The sequence below is a fragment of the Bufo bufo genome, chromosome 3, assembly GCF_905171765.1.
Source record: "Bufo bufo chromosome 3, aBufBuf1.1, whole genome shotgun sequence".
Taxonomy (NCBI): Eukaryota; Metazoa; Chordata; class Amphibia; order Anura; family Bufonidae; genus Bufo; species Bufo bufo.
Genome location: NC_053391.1, coordinates 623,329,969 through 623,357,154, shown reverse-complemented (window position 1 = coordinate 623,357,154; position 27,186 = coordinate 623,329,969). Strand labels below are relative to the sequence as shown.

The 27,186-nt window shown below is 44.1% G+C and overlaps 1 protein-coding gene across 4 annotated transcripts in view; it reads right to left on the bottom strand.

Annotated features, from left to right (window-relative positions):
* Window positions 1–27,186, bottom strand: part of SPART (spartin) — a 60,316-nt gene that overhangs the window by 20,692 nt on the left and 12,438 nt on the right. For 3 of the 4 annotated variants that reach the window (XR_005777751.1, XM_040426108.1, XM_040426110.1), the window contains exon 1: window positions 7,157–7,969. Coding sequence is in view for 3 of the 4 variants with exons in the window: in XM_040426108.1 (XP_040282042.1) it covers window positions 7,157–7,969 (813 nt within the window). In the remaining variant the exon portion in view is untranslated. Of the gene's footprint in view, window positions 1–7,156; window positions 7,972–27,186 lie in introns of those variants that run through there. The other variant, XM_040426109.1, reaches the window with a different exon arrangement.

Below are 27,186 nucleotides of genomic sequence, written 5' to 3'. Positions count from 1 at the left end.
AGCCCAAAAATTTTGAATTGTGTCAATGTCCAAATATTTATGGACCTGACTGAGTATTCAAACTCTTATGACACTTGAAATTTAGCTCTGGGGCCTTCCATTTCTCTTGATTATCTTTGAGATGTTTCTACACCTTGATTGGTGTCTACCTGTGCTAAATTCAGTTGATCAGGTCTTTCCAAATCGTGTCCACTCATGTCTATATAAGATCTCACAGCTCACAATGCCTATGAGAGCAAAAACCAAGCCATGAGGAGGAAAGAACTGCCTACAGAGCTCAGAGAAAGGATAGGCACAGATTTGGAGAAGGGTAAAAAAAAAAAAAAATGCTGCTGCACTGAAAAGTTCCCAAGAGCACAGTGACCTCCATCATTCTTAAACTGAAAAAGTTTAGAACAACCAAGACTCCTCCTAGATCTGGCAACCCCACCAAACTACATACATCGGGGAGAAGGGCTTTGGTAAGAGAGGTGATCAAGAACCCACTCTAGCTGAGCTCCAAAGATCCTGTGTGTAGATGGGAAAAACTTCCAGAAGGTCAACCATCACTGCAGCACTCTACCAATCTGGGCTTTATGGCACACTGGCCAGAAAGAAGCCTCTCCGTAATAGAAAGATGAAAGCCCACCTAGAGTTTGCAGAAAAGGACCTAAAGGACTCTCAGACTTCAAAAAAAAAAAAAAAAAAAAAAAAAAAGATTCCCTGGTCTGATGAAACCAAGACAGAACTTTTTGGCCTTAATTCTAAGAGTCATGTCTGGAGAAAACCAGGCACTGCTCATCACCTCCCCAATACCGTCCCTTCAGTGAAGCAGGATTGTGGCAGCATCATGCAATGGTAAGGCGGCGCTGGGCACCGAACGGCGAGGGGTGCGGCCAGGCACCCTGTATTAACGGACCTCCCCTTGGGCACCTTAAGTAAGTGATTGACAGGTTATAGAAACCTGTTTTTGGGGCAAATAGAGCCACAGTGAGATTTATTAAGGCCAGCTTAGGATTCTTCGTATTAGACTGGACATGAGCATATGTTTAGGTTAGAGGGGTTAAATCTGATGACAGAATCCCTTTAATCACACAGTCAAGACAACACAGGAGAGGCTTGGGGATAATTTTGTATATGTCCTTGAGTGGCTCAGTCAGAGCCCTGACTTGAACCCAATTGAACATTTCAGGAGAGACCTGAAAATGGCTTTCCACCGATGGTCCTCATCAAACCTGACAGAGCTTGAGAGAAGCTACAGAGAAGAATGGCAGAAAATCCCCCAATCATACCCATGAAGATTGGAGGTTGTAATCATTGCCAAAAGGTGCTTGTCCTGAGTATAGGGTCTGAATATTAATGTGAATGCAAGATTTTCGTTTTTCCTTTAATAGATGAGCAAAGATTTCTAACATTCTGTTTTTACATTGTCATTATGAAGTATTGAGTGCAGATTGATGGGATAAACATCCTCTTTCCTGTGGATAGGGAATAGGTTGATTTATTGAGACAACCCTTAGGCCCCTTTCACACGGGCGAGTTTTCCTCGCGGGTGCAATGCGCGAGTTGAACGCATTGCACCCGTACTGAATCAGGACCCGTTCATTTCTATGGGGCTGTTCACATGAGCGGTGATTTTCACGCATCACATGTGTGTTGCGTGAAAATCGCAGCAAGCTCTATTTTGTGCGTTTTTCACGCAACGCAGGCCCCATAGAAGTGAATGGGGCTGTGTGAAAATCGTAAGCATCCGCAAGCAAGTGCGGATGCGGTGCGATTTTCACGCACGGTTGCTAGGAGACGATCGGGATGGGGACCCGATCTTTATTATTTGCCCTTATAACATGGTTATAAGGGAAAATAATAGCATTCTGAATATAGAATGCATAATACAATAGCGCTGGAGGGGTTAAAAAAAATAAAAATAAATTTAACTCACCTAAGGCTCTTTCACACCTGCGTTCTTTTCTTCCGGCATAGAGTTCCGTCGTCGGGGCTCTATGCCGGAAGAATCCTGATCAGGATTATCCTAATGCATTCTGAATGGAGAGTAATCCGTTCAGGATGCATCAGGATGTCTTCACTTCCGGAACGGAACGTTTGTTGGCCGGAGAAAATACCGCAGCATGCTGCGCTTTTTGCTCCGGGCAAAAATCCGGAACACTTGCCGCAAGGCCGGATCCGGAATTAATGCCCACTGGAAGGCATTGATCCGGATCCGGCCTTAAGCTAAATGTCGTTTTGGCGCATTGCCGGAGCCGACATTTAGCTTTTTCAGAGTGGTTACCATGGCTGCCGGGACGCTAAAGTCCTGGCAGCCATGGTAAAGTGTAGTGGGGAGCGGGGGAGCAGCATACTTACTGTCCGTGCGTGCGGCTCCCCGGGCGCTCCAGAGTGACGTCAGGGCGCCCCAAGCGCATGGATCACGTCATCCATGCGCATGGGGCGCTCTGACGTCATTCTGGAGCGCCCCGGGAGCCGCACGGACTGTAAGTATACCGCTCCCCTGCTCCCCACTCCTACTATGGCAACCAGGACTTTAATAGCGTCCTGGGTGCCATAGTAACACTGAAAGCATTTGGAAGACGGTTCCGTCTTCAAATGCTTTCAGTACACTTGCGTTGTTGGGATCCGGCATGCACTTCCGTTGCCGGAGGTGCCCGCCGGATCCGGAAAAACGCAAGTGTGAAAGAGGCCTTAATCCACTTGCTCGTGGAGCCCGGCTTCTCTTCTTTGCTGTGTACAGGAAAAGGACCGGTGGTGACGTCACTCCGGTCATCACATGATCCATCACCATGGTAAAAGATCATGTGATGGACCATGTGATGACCGGAGTGACGTCCCCACAGGTCCTTTTCCTGTACACAGCAAAGAGAAGCCGGGCTCCGCGAGCAAGTGGATTAAGGGGAGTTAAATTATTATTTATTTTTTAACCCCTCCAGCCCTATTGTACTAAGCATTCTGTATGAAGAATGCTATTATTTTCCCTTATAACCATGTTATAAGGGAAAATAATACAATCTACACAACCCCGATCCCAAACATGCCGATTTTTCTCACGCGCGTGCAAAATCGTCCATGTTCCCGCAACGCACCCGCACCTTTTCCCGCAACGCCCGTGTGAAACCAGCCTAAGTCAATGTGGAAATGTATTCCCTGCACTCCAGAATTCTGACTTCAAAATGCCTTAAAATAGGGCTTTGCGACTTTTTGGGCTCATTTGTGCAAAAATTATATGACCTTTTTAATTTCAAAAGACCAAAGTGTTAGACATAGAAATGCACCAAATTTATCATATAACGTGCCACATTTTCTCCAGTGGATATAGTCATATCAGTTTTTAATGGACCATCTGTTCATTCAGAGAAAACTGCAGAATGTTCTGTTTTGTCTATTTTTGACGTTGTACTTTATATGTATTCTGCCCTTCGTATAGTAGAAATCAGCTCTCCATGCACAGCAGCCAATCAGAGGAGGATGAGCTGCTCGGGGGAGGGAGACAGCAGCAGCCTGACCAATGGGACCAGGAGGTGTGTCTCAGACTCCCTGTAGGAACCACAGACTCTACCCTAATGGAGCTGAGCTAAAGAGCCGCAGAAAATAAACAGCTGGTAAAATCCCCAATAGAAACTGACCTTCCTATCATTTTGAGCTCACGATTGGACAGTCACGTCTTACTCTATATATTTAAAGAGATTTGGATGCTGAGGACCTAACTTTAGGATAGGCCATCAGTATCTGATCGGTGGGGGTCCAACACCCGGCACCCCTGCCAATCAGCTGTTTGAGAAGGCATGGGTGCTCCTGTGAGCGCCGCTGCCTTCTCTCTGCTCACCAAGCACAGCCCTGTACACTGTATAGCGGCTGTGCTTGGCATCGCGTTCAGTCCCATTCACTTCAATTGTTTTGTGTTTTTGTAAAACAAAGAGAAACCCAATCCAAATTTTCTGCAGACCCTGAATAATCACATAGGGTAATGTCTACTGCTAGTGGCAAATGATAGACTCTTCAGTCGAACTCATGGAAAAACAAGTAGAATGCAGGTCGAGTGCCAGTCTGAATGTGTCAGTAATCCAATCGTACCCATGTATATTTAACCAGGAGGCTATTGTGCTGATATACACCTACTGTCTTGTCATATTTGTATAATATAATGAGGTTTAACTATACATTACAAAACCTCTTTAGGGTACTTTCACACTTGCGGCAGGACGGATCCGACATGCTGTTCACCATGTCGGATCCGTCCTGCGGCTATTTCGCCGTGCCTCCGGACCGCCGCTCCGTCTCCATTGACTATAATGGGGACGGGGGCGGAGCTCCGGCGCAGCACGGCGGTGCACTGCGAAAGCCGCCGGACTAAAAAACCTGACATGCAGTAATTTTAGTCCGGCGGCCTTTCGCCGTGCACCGCCGTGCTGCGCCGGAGCTCCGCCCCCGTCCCCATTATAGTCAGTGGGGACGGAGCGGCGGTCCGGAGGCACGGCGAAATAGCCGCAGGACGGATCCGACATGGTGAACAGCATGTCGGATCCGTCCTGCCGCAAGTGTGAAAGTAGCCTTACACAACTAATCATTCAATATACAGTAGTTATTTTTCTCTAGGCAACATCATTAAAACGGGTCAGCCGGTGGGAAATAAAAAAAAAAAGGCATAATGACTAGTGTTGAGCGCGAATATTCAAATTGGAAATTTAAAATTGCGAATATCGGCACTTTGAGAATTCGCAAATAATTTAGAATATAGTGCTATATATTCGTATTTGCAAATAGTGTTGAATATTCTAAACGCGAATATATTACATTGACGATTTTTCGCAATCAAGTAAACAATGACTGCAGATCATGAATTTGCAAATTTTCGGCCAAAAATTTGTGAATTAGAATATTGCCTATGCCACTCATCACTAATAATGACTAGATTTGAGAGAATTTCATATTTTGAAATTCGTTGGCGCTTCGTGTTATGGTAAAAGCAGAATTGTGTTATGGATTCCGTTACCACGGACCCTAATGCATTTCCATGACGGAATGCATAACGAAATGTCTTTAGAGGCATTCCGTTATTCATTCCGTCATAACAGAAGTCTATGGGCTGCACAACTCCCCTGCATAACGGAAACCGGACAGATCCGTTATGCAGCCCATAGGCTTCTATTATGACGGAATGAATAAGGGAATGCCTCTAAAGACATTCCGTTATGCATTCAGTCATAGAATTGCGTTATGGTCCGTGGTAATGGAATCCATTGCGCAATTCTGCTTTTACCACCAAACGAATTTCATAACATGAAATTCGCTCATCCCTAATAATGACCACACCCATCCCCCTCTGCCGCAGCAGTCCCATGTCCCTGTGTTGGGACATCTTCGCAGTAGCAGGAACTGGAGAACTGTACAGCCTCGGAACAGGATTGGTGAAGGGATTGTTGAGGTGGGGTCTTCCCACACACTGACCCGTTTTAAACAATATTTTTACCTTTTAAGGCCCCTTGCACACGAGCGAGTTTTCTGCGCAGGTGCAATTCGTAAAGTGAACACATAGCACCCGCACTGAATCCTGCCCCATTCATTTCAATGGGTCTTTGCACATGAGCTCTTTTATCACGCATCAGTTCTGCGTTGCGTGAGAATCGCAGCATGTTCTCTATTCTGCATTTTTCACGCAGCCCTGGTCCCATAGAAGTGAATGGGGCTTCAGTGAAAAACGCATTGCACCCAGAAGCAATGCGTTTTTCACAAACGGTTGCTAGGAAATTTTTGTAAATCTTAAAGGTTTTTTTTCACATGTTAAAAAACACATCAAAACTGATTGCACCCGCACGGAAAAAACTAATGCTGAATGGAAATGCAGACAAAACTGACTAAACTTGCGTGCAAAATGGTGCGAGTTTCACTGAACGCATTCTGACACAGTCCGTATCATTCGTGTGAAAGAGGCCTAAAAGTTGTCCAATGAAAAATATTCTACAGTTTTCAAACCAGCACCTGGATCTGAATACTTTAGTAATTTCATGTAATTCAAAATTTTGTATAGCCACTGAGTTATTCAATAAAAAAAAAAATAATATATATATTATATACTGAGATAGATATATATATAGCGCGCCACCTGCTGTTTTTATTTATTTGTCCTGCTCACTGAGAAGACCGCACATGCTCAGTTTCATCCTTCAACTGCTTCCTGAGCTGTGATAGGGGGAGCTGAGACACGCCCCCTGAGCTGTGATAGGGAGAGCTGAGACACGCCCCCTGAGCTGTGATAGGGAGAGCTGAGACACGCCCCCTGAGCTGTGATAGGGAGAGCTGAGATACGCCTCCTGAGCGGTGATAGGGAGAGCTGAGACACGCCCCCTGAGCTGCAGCAGAAAAGACACTCCCCTTGAGCTGTTAGCTTGATATAAATCTAGCAGAACAATGAATGGGGAGATCTCTGGACCCATGTGAGGTACAGGGCTGGTTCTAGGTTTGTTAGAAAGAGGTTGTCATATACCAAAGGATGTCAGATTTTCATTTTTTACATTAATCATGGGATAAAGCCTTTAACAACAACCTTAAAATCTTCTCTTGCATCTCTCCTTCCAAAGTGATTTGTGTGAGGCCAACCTGAGGCTCTCCAGCTGTTGCAAAACTACAACTCCTTGTGTGCCCACACTGCCTACAGCCATCAGCCTACAGCAGGGCATGGTGGGAGTTGTAGTTTTACAACAGCTGGAGAGCCACAGGTTGGCCATCCCTGGATTAGACAGTCAAATAAGGTACACAGACCATAGAGTTGGACTTAACAGCTTCTATGGAACCTGCCAAGAGGTGGTCATCCAATTCAGGTAAGCCCCATTTATCCTGCCTTATTGTGGTGCAAATGTTCCCCGAGAACCTCATTTAAACCAGGCCTAGAGTTATGCCCCGATTCAAACATTAACTACTGTGCAGATAATGCTTCATACAAAAGAGATGTTAAGGAACACCGGTGGACAACTATAGGAACCCCTGTCTTAGGGTGTGGAAATGTGGTGACATCAACCAAAACCAAGTAAGGACCCATTTGTAATTTTACTACCAGGCCTCTTTCCCACCAATTACATTTCGGTTTAAAAACGGCTCTACTAGTGGAAACTTCTTTGGCGATACTAGTACTGCCCCTCTTCAGGGACACTGTGCCATATGTATGTCTTACCTGGAGGAAAGCAGGAGGGCGACTCTGGTCCATTTCACTGCTGGTGTCCATAAAGTTAATAATACGCAGATACCCCGGATATGAGGGGGCACTCACTAGTCCATCTGGGGTCACATAAAAAATCTGCACCCCTCTAGGTATAAGAATAAGTTCCTCTGCATCTACCCCCAGACTCTGCACTGGCGGTGGCTGCGTGGGCATAGCATAGAACTCATCCCCAACTATGGAATGTTCTCCAGACTCTGTCCCATAGGAAACTGTGTAATGTCCATCTGTGGCCTGGGGGGTGTATGCTGGGGGGGCAGAAACCCCTGCTATAAAGGGGTTGAGTGCTGCTCCACTGTCTGTTGCAATACATGAGACTCCATTTACTGGCTGTGGAGGGAATGGTGGTAACAAGGGCAGTGGTGGCCTCTCAGGTCTTTCTTTCTCTTTTGGTGGCAGTGATGGGTAAACGGTTGGTACTGGGGCAGAAGCACCCACAGCAGGAGGGTTTATAGCAGAGCCTCCCATACTCTGCTGTAAGATATTTAGTCTGGTATTGACGTTCTCCAGCGTCTCCCTCATCTTCACTTGCATTTGTCTGGCAGCGTCCCAAGCTGGACCAACGCACTGAGGTCCCTCTAATGAGACGCTTAGACCCCTTATCAAATGCTCCTGGCCTTGCTTGTAATAGTTGCGGGCTTCTTCCTTGTACCCGGTTTCATCCGTGTTTAGACCTTTGTTTATATAGACGAACGCTTTCCTGTATTCTTCCTCAATACTTCGAATCAAGGCGTTTTCCTGCATTTCTGGAAGGGGCTGCTTTTCCATTACTGAAAAAGAAAGCAACAAAATTAGGACATAATATACTAGAGGTACATAGTAATGTCTTCATTATATGTGTCTATATGGCCTATCAGAAGGCTTATTTTATTATAATACAGATGTAGCAGAGCTGAAATTATCATTAAACTTTACTGATGCAGCAGCACATAGTATTGACTTTTCAAGTCACAGTAGTATTGTAGTTTGCCTTGCCAATGTGCACAAAAATACTACAGTTGTGTTCAAAATTATTCAACCCCCAATGCTGTAAAGGGTTTTAGGGAATTTAGTGTACATTTGTAATTGTGTTCAGAATGAAATCTTACAAGGACTTTTTAAAGAACCAAATGCAACTAAAATGACATCAATTGTTTTTGTAATACAGTATTAAATGTTTTTTTTTGTAATTTCTTCATTGACACAATTATTCAACCCCTTAAAGACTACCACTCTTAAGAACAGAGGTTCATTCAAATGTTTTCGATCAGGTATTGAAAACACCTGTGGATGTCAAGGAGCAGCAATCAAGCATAATAAGCACCAATTAGGCAGATTTACTGTGATACTCAGCTCCTTCTAGACATTTACTGGTGTGTTTACAAACATGGTGAAGTCAAGAGAATGGTCCAGGAAGACAAGAGAAGAGGTGATTTCTCTTCACAGGAAGGGCAATGGCTATAAGAAGATTGCAAAGATGTTAAACATACCAAGAGACACCATAGGAAGCATCATTCGCAAATTCAAGGCACAGGGCGCTGTTGAAACGCTACCTGGTCGTGGCAGAAAGAAGATGCTGACTTCGACTGCCGTGCACTACCTGAAGCGCAAAATGGAGAAAAGTCCCCGTGTGACTGCTGAGGAACTGAAAAAAGATCTGTCAGATGTGGGTACTGAAGTTTCAGCTCAGACAATAAGGCGCACCCTGCGTAATGAAGGCCTCCATGCCAGAACTCCCAGGCGCACCCCCTTGCTGTCTCCAAAGAATAAGAAGAGTCGACTGCAGTATGCCAAAAGTCATGTGGACAAACCACAAAAGTGTTCTGTGGACTGATGAAACAAAATTAGAACTGTTTGGGCCCATGGATCAACGCTATGTTTGGAGGAGGAAGAACAAGGCCTATGAAGAAAAGAACACCTTGCCTACTGTGAAGCATGGCGGGGGTCAATCATGCTTTGGGGCTGTTTTGCTTCTACAGGTACGGGAAGCTTCAGCGTGTGCAAGGTACCATGAATTCTCTTCAGTACCAGGAGATATTGGATAAAAATGTGATGCAGTCCGTCACAAACCTGAGGCTTGGGAGACATTGGACCTTTCAACAGGACAATGATCCCAAGCATACCTCCAAGTCCACTGGAGCATGGTTGCAGATTAAAGGCTGGAACATTTTGAAGTGGCCATCGCAGTCACCAGACTTAAATCCGATTGAGAACCTCTGGTGGGACTTAAAGAAAGCAGTTGCAGCACGCAAGCCTAAGAATGTGACTGAACTGGAGGCTTTTGCCCATGAAGAATGGGCGAAGATACCCGTAGATCGCTGCAAGACACTTGTGTCAAGCTATGCTTCACGTTTAAAAGCTGTTATAACTGGAAAAGGATGTTGTACTAAGTACGAAGATTGAATGTCACTTGGGGGTTGAATAAAACTGATAATGATGTGAGCACAGAAAAGACATTTGTGGTTATTTCATTATAAATGTTATGTTATATTTGTCTGACTTACAAGTGCCTCTTTGATTTAATTGTAAACAAGATGACTGAAATGATCAAAATCAATGTCAAACTGGCCAAAACACTCAATTTCAGTGGGGGTTGAATAATTTTGAACACAACTGTACATGAGGGCACACAGACTACAGTATGCTTCTGCCTGTAGACCTGTATTGCAGTCTCTGTGCCACACTGTAGGGGTACACTTGCACGAGGCCTTACTGGAGTAATGTTTTTGGTGGTAGTTATTTCTAGTGTTGATTTGTGTGAGGGATTAGATGGCCAACCTGAGGCTCTCCAGCTGTTGCAGAACTACAAACTCCTTGCGTGCCCACACAGCCTACAGCAGGGCATGGTGGGAGTTGTAGTTTTACAACAGCTGGAGAGCTACAGAATGCAGAATTTTTATCTCAAATATCGGCACTTTGAGAATTTGCAAAGATCTAGAATATAGTGCTATATCTTCATAATTGCAAATATTCTAGATTTTTTTTTAATCACTAGATGAACCTATAATCTTTTCTCACTTATTATATATAGCTTCTCTTTATCCTTATGCTATCAGCCATTCCTTTTTTTCCTTTATAGTTATTATTTTACCTATCATTAAAAAACGTATTATTTATAATTTATTTTTATAGATGCTATATTAGTTTATTTTTTCAAATAAATCATTACCTACAACAGACAATCTCACCAAAGCTGTATGCCAAAAGCTGGCTATGTGCAAGCCAACAACCTATCCATGAGACAGGTACAGTCAGCATACCTTACAATGGCAGCCTTGTGCACTATGAGACATACAAGACCAGCTCTCTATCCAGAAGGAGAGAGCTGGAGAGCCTCAAAGTTGCTTGATTTATGTTGGATGGCTTGGGGGACCTGTGCACCTAGATTATTATTATTATTAGGGCGACAAAAATTGCAAAAAAATGTTTTGGGTGCCAGCTAACTCTTCTCTCACTGCTTAGGAGGGCTGCATAAAAATGTTAAATTTTCTAATTGTCTTAACATTATATTCCATAACCTTTCTATAGTGATTTGATATGTAAACTCCTTTGCATAAATTTGGGCATATGGGAAAGATATGCAAATTAGCAGAATCTGCCTTGATTTTCAGCTGAAACACTATTTGCATATGCCCAAGTTTATGAAAATGAGTTTACATGACAAAACAGTATAGAAAAGGTTATAGAATAAAATGTTAAGACAATTAGAAAACTGAAAATTTTTATGCAGCCCTCCTAAGCAGTGAGAGAAGAATTAGCTGGCATCCCAATAAAAATTTAAAATTTTTGTCACCCTAATGATAATGATCTAGGTCCCCCAAGCCATCCAACTTAAACCAAGCAACATTGAGGCTCTCTGGCTCTTTCCTCCTGGATAGAGAGCTGGTCTTGTATGTCTTATAGTGCAGAAGGCTGCCATTGTAAGGCATGCTAACTGTACCTGTCTCATGGATAGGTTGTTAGGTTGCACATACTGGTTTTCGGCATACAGCTTTTGTGTGATTGACTGTTTAATAAAATTGCGCATAGTTGCAATCAGAAATTCTCAAATTTGCGACTTTATGGTGAATATTCGGCCAAAAATTCAAGAAAAATTGCAAATTCAAATATTACCTATGCCACTCATCACTGGTCATTTCCCTTACATTATGGCACTAAAACACCCAACCCAGATATTTGGAGGTTGTTGTCAGCAGGTTCTGCACATGGTTCCCAAACAATCTGTTAAAATCAGGGCTTCACAGCTCACAAAACTGTATCGCCAACACTCACACAATGTTGGCCTATCGGAATGCATGACATTACGTATGTATATTTAACAATTATGTATATTTTATATGTATATTAAGTATGTATATAATAGTAAGTATTGGTGTCATGTACAGTTGCAAGAAAAAGTATGTGAACCCTTTGGAATTATATGAATTTCTGCACAAATTGGTCACAAAATGTGATCTGATCTTCATCTAACTCACAAAAATAGACAATCACAGTCTGCTAACCCCTTAAAGGGGTTGTCCGGGATTAGGGATCATTGTTTAATAGCATTGCACATACACACACTTTACATACACCCATGTCCTACCTTTTCAGCATGTTTCTAAGTACCCTTTTTACCCAAAACCTTTATGGCAGGAAGTAACTGATTATTTTCAGTCAGTGACGTACCGGGTCCCTTGCAGAGGAGGAAAGCTTCCGCTTCCGCTGCTCTGGGAGCCCGGTGACGTCACTGACAGCCTAATTAATTATTCAAAAGTCTTGGAGGGGCAGTAACTCTCCTGGCCAAGATTGCGCTAAGCTCCGCCCCTCCAGTAAGCTCCACCCCTCCAGTCCGGTGCCGATATTGATGGCAGCGGCTCAGGAACGGAGCCGCTGCCATCAGCAGAGAGCGTTAGCTGTAACTTTAACAGCTAACACCCGCGGCATCCAGATCCATGTGGTTGAGAAGGAGGGAGCTCCCTCTCTCTACCATCACGCCCCTGCTGCTGCGATTGCAGCGGCGCGATCGTTGCCATGGCAACCGGACGCCTAACAAAGGCGTCCTGGTTGCTATGGCCCTAAGGCTAATCAGACTTTGAATTTACAAATGGCGACAAGACTTTTTAGTCTTGTCGCCATTTGCGACTAGACCCGCCGCCGCAGCTCCGCTCAATACAGCGGCGGGGCACAGGACATGATAGTTCTCAGCAGCGCAGTGGAGGAGTCTCTCCCTCCCCCCTGTGCTGCTGCTGTCCCCGCCGCTGCCTCCGCCAATATGAAGAGACGGGAGGAGGAGAGGAGAGGAGAGGAGAGGAGAGGAGGGGGGGGGCTGCGCCACCAATGTTTCTTATACAAATACAGGAGGCGGGTGCCGGAATCAAATAGCCGGCACCCGACCTCTGTGACAGGGAGCTGCGATCAGCTGCAGTTGAGTTAACCCTTCAGGTGCAGTACCTAAGGGGTTAACTGCTGCTGATCGCAGCTCCCTGTCACAGAGGTCGGGTGCCGGCTATTTGATTCCGGCACCCGCCTCCTGTATTTGTATAAGAAACATTGGTGGCGCAGCCCCCCCCCCCCAGTATAATACATGTTGGTGGCGCAGCCCCCCCCCCCAGTATAATACATGTTGGTGGCACAGTGCCCCCCCCCCAGTATAATACATGTTGGTGGCACAGTGCGCCCCCCCCCCCAGTATAATAAACGTTGGTGGCACAGTGCGCCCCCCCCCCCAGTATAATAAACGTTGGTGGCACAGTGCGCCCCCCCCCCAGTATAATAAACATTAGTGGCTCAGTGGGAAGTGCCAATGAGGGTTAAAAATAATTTAAAAAATTAACTCACCTCCTCCAGTTGATCGCGTAGCTGCCGGTCTAGTGTTCTTTCTTCAGGACCTGTGGTGACGTCACTGACCTCATCACATGGTCCATTACCATGGTGATGGATCATGTGATGAGCACAGTGATGTCACCACAGGTCCTTTGACAGGTCATGAAGAAAGAACAGAAGACGATCAATTGGAGGAGGTGAGTTAATTTTTTTTAAATTTTTTTAACTCTCATTGGCACTGCCCACTGCGCCACCAATGTCTATTATATTGAGGGGGGGGCGCACTGCGCCACCAATGTCTATTATATTGAGGGGGGGCGCACTGCGCCACCAATGTTTATTATATTGAGGGGGGGGCGCACTGCGCCACCAATGTTTATTATATTGAGGGGGGGCGCACTGCGCCACCAATGTCTATTATATTGAGGGGGGTGCACTGCACCACCAATGTTTATCATACTGGGTTGTTGGGGGGGGCGCACTGCGCCACCAATGTTTATTATATTGAGGGGGGGCGCACTGCGCCACCAATGTCTATTATATTGAGGGGGGCGCACTGCGCCACCAATGTTTATTATATTGAGGGGGGCGCACTGCGCCACCAATGTTTATTATATTGAGGGGGGGCGCACTGCGCCACCAATGTCTATTATATTGAGGGGGGGCGCACTGCGCCACCAATGTCTATTATATTGAGGGGGGGCGCACTGCGCCACCAATGTTTATTATATTGAGGGGGGGCGCACTGCGCCACCAATGTCTATTATATTGAGGGGGGTGCACTGCACCACCAATGTTTATCATACTGGGTTGTTGGGGGGGGCGCACTGCGCCACCAATGTTTATTATATTGAGGGGGGGCGCACTGCGCCACCAATGTCTATTATATTGAGGGGAGCGCACTGCGCCACCAATGTTTATTATATTGAGGGGGGCGCACTGCGCCACCAATGTTTATTATATTGAGGGGGGGCGCACTGCGCCACCAATGTCTATTATATTGAGGGGGGGCGCACTGCGCCACCAATGTCTATTATATTGAGGGGGTGCACTGCACCACCAATGTTTATCATACTGGGTTGTTGGGGGGGGGGCGCACTGCGCCACCAATGTTTATTATATTGGGGGGGCGCACTGCGCCACCAATGTTTATTATATTGAGGGGGGGCGCACTGCGCCACCAATGTTTATTATATTGAGGGGGGGGCGCACTGCGCCACCAATGTCTATTATATTGAGGGGGGTGCACTGCACCACCAATGTTTATCATACTGGGTTGTTGGGGGGCGCACTGCGCCACCAATGTTTATTATATTGAGGGGGGGCGCACTGCGCCACCAATATCTATTATACTGGGGTGTTGGGGGGGGCGCACTGCGCCACCAATGTTTATTATACTGGAGTGTTGGGGGGCGCACTGCGCCACCAATGTTTATTATATTGACCTTCTACTATGCATTCTGTATTAAGAATGCTATTATTTTCCCTTATAACCATGTTATAAGGGAAAATAACACAGTGAATAGACTTTCATCCTAGCAACCATGCGTGAAAATCGCACCGCATCCGCACTTGCTTGCGATTTTCACGCAGCCCCATTAACTTCTATGGGGCCTGCGTTGCGTGAAAAACGCACAACATAGAGCATGCTGCGATTTTCACGCAACGCACAAGTGATGCGTGAAAATCACCGCTCATGTGCACAGCACTAATACATTCCTATGGGGAAAAATGCCGGATCCGGCATTCAGGCAAGTCTTCAGTTTTTTTCACCGGAGATAAAAACGGAGCATGCTGCGGTTTTCTCTTTTACCTGATCAGTCAAAATGACTGAACTGAAGACGTCCTGATGCATCCTGAACGGATTACTCTCCATTCAGAATGCTTGGGGATATACCTGATCAGTTATTTTCCGGTATAGAGCCCCTGTGACGGAACTCTATGCCGGAAAAGATAAACGCTAGTGTGAAAGTACTCTAAAATATTAAGTTTAAATCCCCCCTTTCCCAATTTTGCATATAAAAAATATAAACAATAAATAAACATATTACATAGCGCTGTCCAAACTATTAAATTATTAAAAAATATCTCCTATGCGGTGAGCATTCGCCATTTTTTAGTCACCTTATCACCCCAAAAAATAGGATAGGACTATTCTATTATGGGCCGAATGTTTCATAAAATGCGAAATGCACGCGGCTTTTTTTTTTTTTTTTTGCGCGGTATTGAGTATCGCAATACTTTTTTATGGTGACGAAACCGAATCAAAATTTTGGTTTCAAAACAACCCTACGCTGATCTGATCGGCGTAGCGTTGTCACGATACCAAAATTTTGATTCGGTTTCGATTTGGCGACTAAAAATTTGATTTGGCTCCTAAATTTTGCAGTTCAGGAGCCAATGGCTACTAGGTATTTTTTTTAGTCTGAAGCACTGTTAGTGCAAAAGTAGCACTGACAATACAGTGCATTGAAATAGATGACTATTGCAATGCACTGTATGAAAGTGAAAGTTTTAAAAAAGGGAATGAAAAAAAAGTAAAAGTGAAAAAAAGTGACAGTAAAAAAAGTGAAACTGAAAAAAAGGGAACGTGCAAACAAATTGAAAGTGAAAAAAAAATTTGAATTAAAAATAAAATAAAAATTGTCTTTTATCCGTTCATTTATTACATAAAAAAAATTAAATGAATAAAAAAACCTACACATATTTGGTATTGCCTTGTCCGTAACAACCGGCTCCATAAATATATCACATTACACACCATGTCCGAAAAACACCTTAAAAGCCTTTTTTTTAACCTAACATCACATAAAGTGCAACAACAAGCGTTCAAAAAGGCGCATGTCCCCCAAAATAGTACTAATCAAACCGTCACCTCAACCCTGCAAAAAATGAATCCCTAACTAAGACAATCGGTCAAAAAATAAAAAAATGGTGGCTCTCAGACTATGGACACGCTAAAACAATATTTTTTTGTTTCAAAGCTGCTATAATTGTGTAAAGCTCTCAGTCATGTTTAGGGATCTTTATGGGAGCGTGGCCCTTATAGTGTGACGCTGTCAGCGATGTTTATGGATGTGGGAGCGTGGCCCTTATAGTGTGACGCTGTCAGCGATGTTTATGGATGTGGGAGCGTGGCCCTTATAGTGTGACGCTGTCAGCGATGTTTATGGATGTGGGAGCGTGGCCCTTATAGTGTGACGCTGTCAGCGATGTTTATGGATGTGGGAGCATGGCCCTTATAGTGTGACGCTGTCAGCGATGTTTATGGATGTGGGAGCGTGGCCCTTATAGTGTGACGCTGTCAGCGATGTTTATGGATAGATGTGGGAGCGTGGCCCTTATAGTGTGATGCAGTCTGCTATCCCTAAGGGTGTATACCATGAGTAACTAGCACAAGCATAAAACTAAAAATGAGATACCATTGTGGAAAGATGGAGCTGCTCCCTGTGTGTTAGTTCACTGTCTGCAAACACTGAGCACATGACATGTGCAAGAGACAGAGGGGGGAGGAGATTATGGGGGAGGAATATGTATGAGGGGGGCGGATCTATGGAGGAGGCTGAATATGTATGAGGGGGGCGGGTGCAGGGAGGTGATCTTACACTGTAGACACCAGGAGCTGCTGAGCTGCACTGGGAGCCACAATGCTTTGCAGCAGGAAGTGATGGCACATAACAACATGCATGTAAACAGTCTGCTGGGGACTGTAGGAGCCATGCAGCAGTGCAAAAGCTACCTAAAAACATCTTAGGAAGATAGATTTGGCTACTAACAGTGAGTAAGCAGTTTTTAAAAAAAAAGTTTGATCCCGGACAACCCCTTTAAGGACTTAGGACGTACCGGTACGCCATGTTTGCCGAGTCCTTAAGGACCCTAACTTTAAAACTACATTGCGGTGCGGCGGGGGTTAATCGGAACAGGATGTCCGCTGAAATCATTCAGCGGGCATCCTGTCACAACGCCGGGGGGGGGGGTCATGTGACCCCCCCCCCCCCCGCATTGACGATCGCAGCAAACTGCAGGTCAATTCAGACCTGCGGTTTGTGGCTTTTAAATGCGGTTGCGGCGGGTGGTGCCATCGGGTGCCCATGCGGCTGTAGAAGGGACCCATTGGCATGGAAGGCAGCGCGATGCCTTCCTTAGGCATCAGTGCTGCCTTCCGGTGACGAGCCTGTGAGATCCAGCCCCCTGGATCTCACAGGCCGGAAGCTGTATGAGTAATAAACACAGTATTACTCATACAGCCAATGCATTCCAATACAGAAGTATTGGAATGCATTGTAAAGGGGATTAGACCCCCAAAAGTTCAAGTCCCAAAGTGGGACAAAAAAAAAGTTGAAAAAAAAAAAAGGTTTTCCCCCCAAAAAATTTAAAGTTTCAAGTAAAAATAAACAAAAACGTCATTTTCCCAAAATAAAAGTAAAAAAAAAATTGGTAAAAAATAGGAGAAAAAAATATATACATATTAGGTATCGCCGTGTCCGTATCGACCGGCTCTATAAACATATCACATGACCTAACCCCTCAGATGAACACCGTAAAAAATAAAAAAAAACTGTGCTAAATAAACAATTTTTTTGTCACCTTACATCACAAAAAGTACAACAGCGATCAAAAAGTCACACGCACCCCAAAATAGTACTAATAAAACAGTCATCTCATCCCGCAAAAATCATACCCTACCCAAGGTAATCACCCAAAAACTGAAAAAATTATGGGTCTCAGACTATGGAAACACAAAAAAATTTTTTTTGCTTAAAAAATTAAATCATTGTGTAAAACTTACATAAAAAAAAAAAAAAGTATACATATTAGGTATCGCAGCGTCCGTGACAACCTGGTCTATAAAAATATCACATGATCTAACCTGTCAGACGAATGTTGTAAATAACAAAAAATAAAAACGGTGCCAAAACAGCCATTTCTTGTTGCCTTGCCTCACAAAAAGTGTAATATAGAGCAACCAAAAATCATATGTACCCTAAACTAGTACCAACAAAACTTCCACCCTATCCCGTAGTTTCTAAAATGGGGTCACTATTTTGGAGTTTCTACTCTAGGGGTGCATCAGGGGAACTTCAAATGGGACATGGTGTAAAAAAAAAAAACAAAAAAAAAAAAAACAGTCCAGCAAAACCTGCCTTCCAAAAACCGTATGGCATTCCTTTCCTTCTGCGCCCTGCTCTGTGCCCGTACAGCGGTTTACGACCACATATGGGGTGTTTCTGTAAACTACAGAATCAGGGCCATAAATATTGAGTTTGGTTTGGCTGTTAACCCTTGCTTTGTAACTGGAAAAAAATTATTAAAATGGAAAATCTGCCAAAAAAGTTACATTTTGAAATTGTATCTCTATTTTCCATTAATTCTTGTGGAACACCTAAAGGGTTGACAAAGTTTGTAAAATCAGTTTTGAATACCTTGAGGGGTGTAGTTTATAGAATAGGGTCATTTTGGGGTGGTTTCTATTATGTAAGCCTTGCAAAGTGACTTCAGACCTGAACTGGTCCCTAAAAATTGGGTTTTTGAAAATTTCTGAAAAAATTTCAAGATTTGCTTCTAAACTTCTAAGCCTTGTAACATCCCCAAAAAATAAAATATCATTCCCAAAATGATCCAAACATGAAGTAGACATATGGGGAATGTAAAGTAATAACTATTTTTGGAGGTATTACTATGTATTCTAGAAGTAGGGAAATTGAAACTTGGAAATTTGCAATTTTTTAAATTTTTTTTGTAAATTTGGTATTTTTTTTTTATAAATAAAAATTATTTTTTTGGACTTCATTTTACCAGTGTCATGAAGTACAATATCTGTCTCAGAATGGCCTGGATAAGTCAAAGCGTTTTAAAGTTATCAGCACTTTAAGTGACACTGGTCAGATTTGCAAAAAATGGCCAAGTCCTTAAGGTGAAATAGGGCTGAGTCCTTAAGGGGTTAAACTAATAACACACAAAGAATTAAATGTTACCATGTTTTTATTGAACACACCATGTAAACATTCACAGTGCAGGTGGAAAAAGTATGTGAACCGCTAGACTAATGACATCTCGAAGAGCTAATTGGAGTGAGGTGTCAGCCAACTGGAGTCCAATCAATGAGATAAGATTGGAGGTGTTGGTTACAGCTGCCCTATAAAAAACACACACCAGTTCTGGGTTTGCTTTTCACAAGAAGCATTGCCTGATGTGAATGATGCCTCGCACAAAAGAAATCTCAGAAGACCTACGATTAAGAATTGTTGACTTGCATAAAGCTGAAAAGGGTTATAAAAGTATCTCCAAAAGCCTTGATGTTCATCAGTCCACGGTAAGACAAATTGTCTATAAATGGAGAAAGTTCAGCACCGCTGCTACTCTCCCTAGGAGTGGCCGTCCTGTAAAGATGACTGCAAGAGCACAGCGCAGACTGCTCAATGAGGTGAAGAAGAATCCTAGAGTGTCAGCTAAAGACTTACAAAAGTCTCTGGCATATGCCAACATTCCTGTTAGCGAATCTACGATACGTAAAACACTACACAAGAATGGATTTCATGGGAGGATACCACAAAGGAAGCCACTGCTGTCCAAAAAAAACATTGCTGCACGTTTACAGTTTGCACAAGAGCACCTGGATGTTCCACAGTAGTACTGGTAAAATATTCTGTGGACAGATGAAACCAAAGTTGAGTTGTTTGGAAGAAACACACAACACTATGTGTGGAGAAAAAGAGGCACAGCACACCAACATCAAAACCTCATCCCAACTGTGAAGTATGGTGGTGGGGGCATCATGGTTTGGGGCTGCTTTGCTGCGTCAGGGCCTGGATGGATTGCTATCATCGATGGAAAAATGAATTCCCAAGTTTATCAAGACATTTTGCAGGAGAACTTAAGGCCATCTGTCCACCAGCTGAAGCTCAACAGAAGATGGGTGTTGCAACAGGACAACGACCCAAAGCATAGAAGTAAATCAACAACAGAATGGCTTAAACAGAAGAAAATACGCCTTCTGGAGTGGCTCAGTCAGAGTCCTGACCTCAACCCGATTGAGATGCTGTGGCATGACCTCAAGAAAGCGATTCACACCAGACATCCCAAGAATATTGCTGAACTGAAACAGTTCTGTAAAGAGGAATGGTCAAGAATTACTCCTGACCGTTGTGCACGTCTGATCTGCAACTACAGGAAACGTTTGGTTGAAGTTATTGCTGCCAAAGGAGGTTCAACCAGTTATTAAATCCAAGGGTTCACATACTTTCTCCACCTGCACTGTGAATGTTTACATGGTGTGTTCAATAAAAACATGGTAACATTTAATTCTTTGTGTGTTATTAGTTTAAGCAGACTGTGATTGTCTATTGTTGTGACTTAGATGAAGATCAGATCACATTTTATGACCAATTTGTGCAGAAATCCATATCATTCCAAAAGGGTTCACATACTTTTTCTTGCAACTGTATTTGACCCTGTTCACACATTCACCTGTTCACCCATTCTTAGTGCATTTAGTAGTGTGCTGCTACTTTTTTTGTATATATATATTTTACACCCACACACACACACACACACACACACCAAATATTCCGACTGAAGCACTGGACACCCTGATGTAGGTTTTGCTCTCAAAGCTTCTCCTATGGCTGTGGGAATAGCCGTCAGGGTACCTTATGTGCAGTTATATTATGTAGTACCTTTGTGTCAATTTGTTATCTAAGGTATGTCCCTTTTATATGTTGTTTTAGGTTTATTTTATCTATTTATAAAGCAATGGTTTACTCTATTAATTGTTGGTCTAGTGCAGGGGTCCTCAAACTACGGCCCGCGGGCCACATGCGGCCCGCCGAGGAATCTGATCCGGCCCGCCGGGTCTGTTTAACAGTTAACCTTTAAGCATGCTCAGGGCCTGCGCACCTCTGCTCTCCTCCTCCTGCGCCCTGGCTCCCTCCCTCCGATGTCAGCTCTGCTCCGGCGCTACGTGACTGCTCACTGACGTCACTCGCCTGCTCCTCTCAGGCGACGCAGGCGCGTGACCTGCAGTTAGTGAGTTAGCGCCGCCGCCGCCCGCTCTCTGCTTCTCATATCACCGCCCGGAGCAGAGAGAAGAAGCCTCAGGCTCAGGGACAGCCTGGACAACTGTGGGTGCGTCAGTGTGGCACTTAACATTTTAATATTAACAATGGGGAGACAGTGTGTGGTGGGCATTTTTTACAATGGGGGGGGTGGCGGGGCCGATGCGGGGGTGGCGGGGCCGATGCGGGGGACATGAAAATGGCGGCCACTTGTCTGTGGGGGACATGAAAATGGCGGCCACTTGTCTGTGGGGGACATGAAAATGGCGGCCACTTGTCTGTGGGGGACATGAAAATGGCGGCCACTGTGACAGTGGAAAAAAAAAAAAACGGGCAGTTAGCTGGGTTGGCATGCTCTCATTTCATACTCAAAGAGACTTGGATAACAAAATGCCAGTCTGCCTGTCAACAGGTCAGTCAGAGTGACACTTGGATAATGAAATATCAGGGTGCCAGTCTGCATTTCAATAGGTCAGAATCTGACCTATTGACATGCAGACTTGCAGCCTGATATTTCATTATCCAAGTCTCTTTGGGAAACAATTGAGAGCATGCCAATCCAGCCAACTGCCAGTTTTCTTTCCATGGGGCAACCATGATAAAAAAAAAAGCATCCTACTTATATACGCATTTCCTTTTAGGCCCGTTATATAGGGAGAACCCCGTCCGTGTTATAGGGAGAACCCCGTCCGTTATATAGGGAGAACCCCGTCAGGGACTGATCTTGTCTTCATAGAAAAGACTGCAAGAGGTAAGTGTCCACGTGGGGGGGCAGAGGCCTGTAAGTGGGGGTTCTGGTTTGGAATGGCTATATAAGCAGGAAGATCCTATTTTAGTGTCATGGTTGTCCCATGGAAAGGATCTTCCTGCTTATATAGCCATTCCAAACCAGAACGTCAACTGAAGTGTAAAATAGATTACTGATTAAAGGGGTCTCCTTGATAGAAATACTAAGATTTGATAAGTGTTTCCTTTTCAGTGTTCGGATTTAGAACGTATCAATTTGGCCCGTTATATAGGGAGATATAACAGAACCCCATCAGGGACTGAGCTGGTCTGAATAGAAAAGCCTGCAAGAGGTAACTGTCCACACTGCCCCCATTGTCCTATAGGTGCAGGTCCCACCGCTGGGACCCGCACTGATATAGAGAACAGAGCCCCGAAAGTGAAGGAGGGCGCACTGCGCATAAGCAGCCGCCGTCCATTCATTTCTATGGGGCTGCCGAAAATAGCCGAGCGCTGGCTCAGCTATTTCCGCCAGCCTCATAGAAATGAATGGGAGCATGGGCAGTGCATGCGCAGTACACTCCCATTCACTTTCGGGGCTCCGTTCTCTATATAGGTGCGGGTCCCAGCAGTGGGACCTGCACCTAACGATATTCCCCTATTGTCCAAGATGGGAATACCCCTTTAAAAAATATAGTCCGGCCCTCCAATGGTCTGAGAGACAGTGAAGTGGCCCCCGGTTTAAAAAGTTTGAGGACCCCTGGTCTAGTGCATTATGTGCAAGTTTTATATTTGCTTTGATTTGCTTTCTTAGCATGATTTGTATTACACAATCGGATATAATATGAGCATTATGTAGACATATCCACTATAAAACCGTTGACAGCACACACTCACCATAACCCCCGCTCTGCAGATTAGAACAAAGCGATTATGTAACAGCAAATTACAGCTTACAAATCACTTTAATTCTTACACAGGACGCCCTGCTTCTGATACGGTATACACAAGACTACAGGGTCTCAGTACACTGCCTTTAGTTTTGTGGTGATTGCTATAATTATAAGCTGATAAAAATGCACTAATAAGTCTGTATTTAATAGACTGGGTGGGAAACAGCTCCTGATCAGTGATTTATCCTGCTGTAAATTACACCATTAAATGTTGTAAATGTAACATTGAGCTGAAGGAGAAAAGCTGTTGCCAGGCGCCGCTTATCTCTGGGAGAAGAAGAATCAATAAGGATATCTATAGTCAAACTGGCAGTGATGCAGCATGTATGAGCGTACAGTTTTCCTTTCTGAAACACTATTACCCCCTGTGTGAATAAAGCCTAAGAAAAATCCAAGCTTTTTGATCCCCCCCCCCACACACATTATTACAGTCAGGTTGGTCTCGTGTCGTGAACCTCAAGTGCTGCTCGTCTCCAGTGACACAAAGGACTGGACAAGAAACACAACCTGTCCATCCCCTACATAACTAGGCCAGCAACCCTGAGGATAGCCTGACTGTACGTAAATCAGCAGCCAGAAATATCTATGCAGTATGGCCACCCCAAGGCCATTAGATTGCTAGCAGATCCCGAAGCTTGTGTGTACTGTATAGTCAAGAGTTTACTGTGTATGTTTGTATATAATATATATCCATTATTACTGTATGTACGAGTACAGCATGGGCTTAACTTTAGACATAGCACTTGCTATAGGGCTTTTTTGTTATAACATTGGTTTTCTGATATATGGTGCTATTATACATACCTATAATTTTTGCTGCAATTTTCATTTTCTTACTGTACATGTATGAGGAGTGAGTACACTGTATACAGTATGTATGAGTACACTGTATACGGTATGTATGAGGAGTACACTGTATACGGTATGTATAAGGAGTGAGTACACTATATGTATGAGTAGTGAGTACACTGTATATGTATGAGCGGTGGCGTACATAGAGAAGTAAGGGCCCCATAGCAAGGATCAAACCGGGCCTCCCACGCAGGACAAAAAGGTTTCTGCCTAAACCCTTTTCAATGACCCTTGGGCCATTTTTCCACTGCCTCATTTGCTAAAAGTTGTTCCTTTAGAGGGTAAAGTCCTGACCAAGTTTTCACCTCCAGTAGAAGAGGAGATAGTCCCAACTACGACTCGGGCCCCTCTTGCCCTGGGCCCCACAGCAGTCGCCTGGTCTACCGCTATGGTAGTTACGCCCCTGTCTATGAGGCGTGAGTACACCGTATAAGGAGTGAGTACACCATGTAGGAGTACACTGTATACATATGATTATGTTGGATAATTGCTACATGTGCACTAATAATTACATATTACATTGTATGAGAGATGATTTTTCATATTCTGTAGGTGACGGTACATCAGAGCTAGTGAGAAAAATCTGCTTGTAAACAGCGAGCCTTACAGGTTTAAAGGGAATCTGTCATAGTGAACACGGTGTCTGAGCTGCAGGCACTGTTATATAGCAGGAGGAGCTGAGCAGACTGACAGTTTTCTGGGGAAAGATTCTGTAAAACTTGTATTTTATACATTTAAATTCCTGCTTATTCTGCGCTTTGAAGTCAGGGAGGCGGTCCTATCAGTGTATACAGAGATAGCTGTCAATCACTGATAAGACCGCCCCCTGGACTTCAAAGCCCAGAATGAGCAGGAATTTAAATGTATAAAATACAGGTTTTACTGAATCTTTTCCAATAAAAACTATATACAAGTCTGCTCAGCTCCTCCTGCTCTAAAACCTGCAGATCAGACACTGCGTTCAACCTGACAGGTTCCCTTTAACAGAAAGCATGTTACCATCTAGACTTATTAACAATCTATACAGGAATTCACGTTCAGAAGCCCAGGATCCCCGCGTGCCTTGTGACTTATAAGATCCAATATTTTAATTCTATTATTTTGCATTGATCTAAATGTTAAGTTATTCCATGTGTACATTGTCATCTAGTAACCCAGGGAGAGCGTCAGCTGCTCTAGTCATGGGAACGTGAACACCGCTTGTTTTTTTTTTACTTGAAGCTCAATTTGCCAACGTCTCCTCAAATGTTCCCTATCCTTGTACAAGCTGATGAGAGTCGAGCCATAAATCATCTGTATTACGCGCTCAGTAGATCACCATATTGGATATCAATTGCTCAACCGGTCTCCGGAGATCACTTTGAGTAACACAATTTGGCTTTGACCCTGAAGAAACTTAGGGGGAGATTTATCACAGACCAGCGTTTTACACCGGTTTCCGATCCCCCTGCAGGAAGATGCTCCTCATTTATGATGAGGTGCAGGTCTCATAACATATTAGGCGCAGTTCGAAAGCCTAAACAAAATTTTTTGCTTTCATTTACACCGGAAATGGTGCAAATAAAGATAACTGAACTAGGCCTGCTCTTCCCTCCCTCGGCAAGCCCTCCTATTTTTAAGTGGTGTGGGCACCGGAGAGGCTCCACTTGCAAACACACACAAAAAAAGGCAAACATGATGTTTTCGACTTTATTATGCACAAAAATTGGCATGTCAGGAATGATAAATTCCCCCCATATTGCTTTGTTCAGTTCACTTACAGTATATGGCGGTTTAATATGTCCAACCTCTGGAAAGTCCACAAAATTGTGAAACGGATGCGGACATGTGAATGGACCCTTAAAATATATGGGATCCGAAGAGACGAAGTTAATTATTCTCGAAGTCATGCGTGACTACGCTGAATAACTTCGGTAATTGATTTTTAAAGTGGAAAACCCCTTTAAAACTTGAAACCAAACTCTCCTTCGGAGGTACCAGTCAGAACTGAAGTCGATTTTCGGTTTTAAGTTTTAAAGTGGTTTTCCACTGTAAAAATCAATTACCGAAGTTATTCAGTGAGGTCACGCATGACTTCGAGAATAACTTCGGCTCTTCGGAGCCCATACTTTCTAATACTGTACAGAGACGGATCTCCATACAGTATTAATTCGAGGCTATGAACGAAGCGACTTCGGCTGTAACATCAGAAGCTAGCTTCACTCAACACTAGTTGGAAAGAAGAAGGCTTAGAAATAGAAAGGAAGGACATCTATTTCTCCTTTCTGCTGGATCCAAAAAACTGCCGCATAAAATTAGGGGAGATTTATTAAAAATGAAAAATGATAGTTAGAATCTGATTGGTTGCTAGGGACAACTAAGCCAGTTTTCCTTTTCACCAGTTTTGATAAATCTCCCCCAAAGTGTAGGAGGTTAGGGAGCATCCTGGCAATAAACCACAATATTAGAAGATGGGAATTCACCGTTAACAGCTTTCCTCCTGCAACGGAGCCAGGAAGTAGAAGAGAGAGGCGCCACTCCAATATGGAGGGAAGGATAAAGAAACGCTATGGGTTTTCCACACCCATAAAAATGTTACCGATTCCCAGACGGTCCTTGTTTATTCCTCACTGATGTTACCGCTGCAGTCTCACGTGAGATGCCGCCACTGCATCGGCATGAGCAGAGACTGGAGAGGGACCAGGCAAATGTCGGCATGGGTTAGAATATAAGTAAATTTTTGCTTGACGGGGTATTGGTTATTCTCCACTCGCCCTCCTTGATCTATTAATTACTAGCCGCTAGCCCCCCCCTCCACCCCCCAGCCCCAGCCCGTTCCCCATATTTGGCTTGCCCAAATTCCACCACAACCGACCACCAGCCATTGGAGTCCAGCCCCAACTGTGGAGCCCTCCCATCCTCGTCACCTGAATCTCTCCAAATTCAAGGACCTCCCACCACTACAGCCGCCGTGACAAATTTAGACCCATGATCCCCACCCCCTCCCTCCCCTCCGCCTCCTCCATCCCTTCGGCTCAGTCTCCATAAAAGGAAAGAAGGGTGGGAGCTCTGATTCACCATAAAATGGCCTCCTTCTTCACCGGACCCTCGACTATTTAACCCCTTGCTCCCTCGACCCTCGACTATTTAACCCCATAACTTAAACTAGCCAATTACCTTCCCTGGGGGCTCCCTCAAACCAGCCCCCCCGTCATGTTCACCTCCCCTAAAGGCTACGCCCCCAAGTCCGGCTATTACTATCTTATCGTGTGTACAGTTTATTTATGATTGTACCTCGTTAACCCCTTAAGGATCGGGGGATTTTCCATTTTTGCGTTTTTGTTTTTCACTCCCCGCCTTCCCATAGTCCTAACTTTTTTATTTTTCCATTCACATAGCCTTATGAGGGCTTATTTTTTGAGGGACAAGTTGTACTTTCTAATGGCACCATTTACGGTTGCATACCATGTAGTAGGAAGCAGAATTTTTTTTCCAAATGCGGTAGAATTGGGAAAAAACGCAATGTACACTATGCGGTAAAATTGACACGTTATCTTTATTCTCCAGGTCAGTATGGTTACAACGATACCACACTTGTAGAATTTTTCTTGTGGTTTAATACTGAATTTTTTTTTTT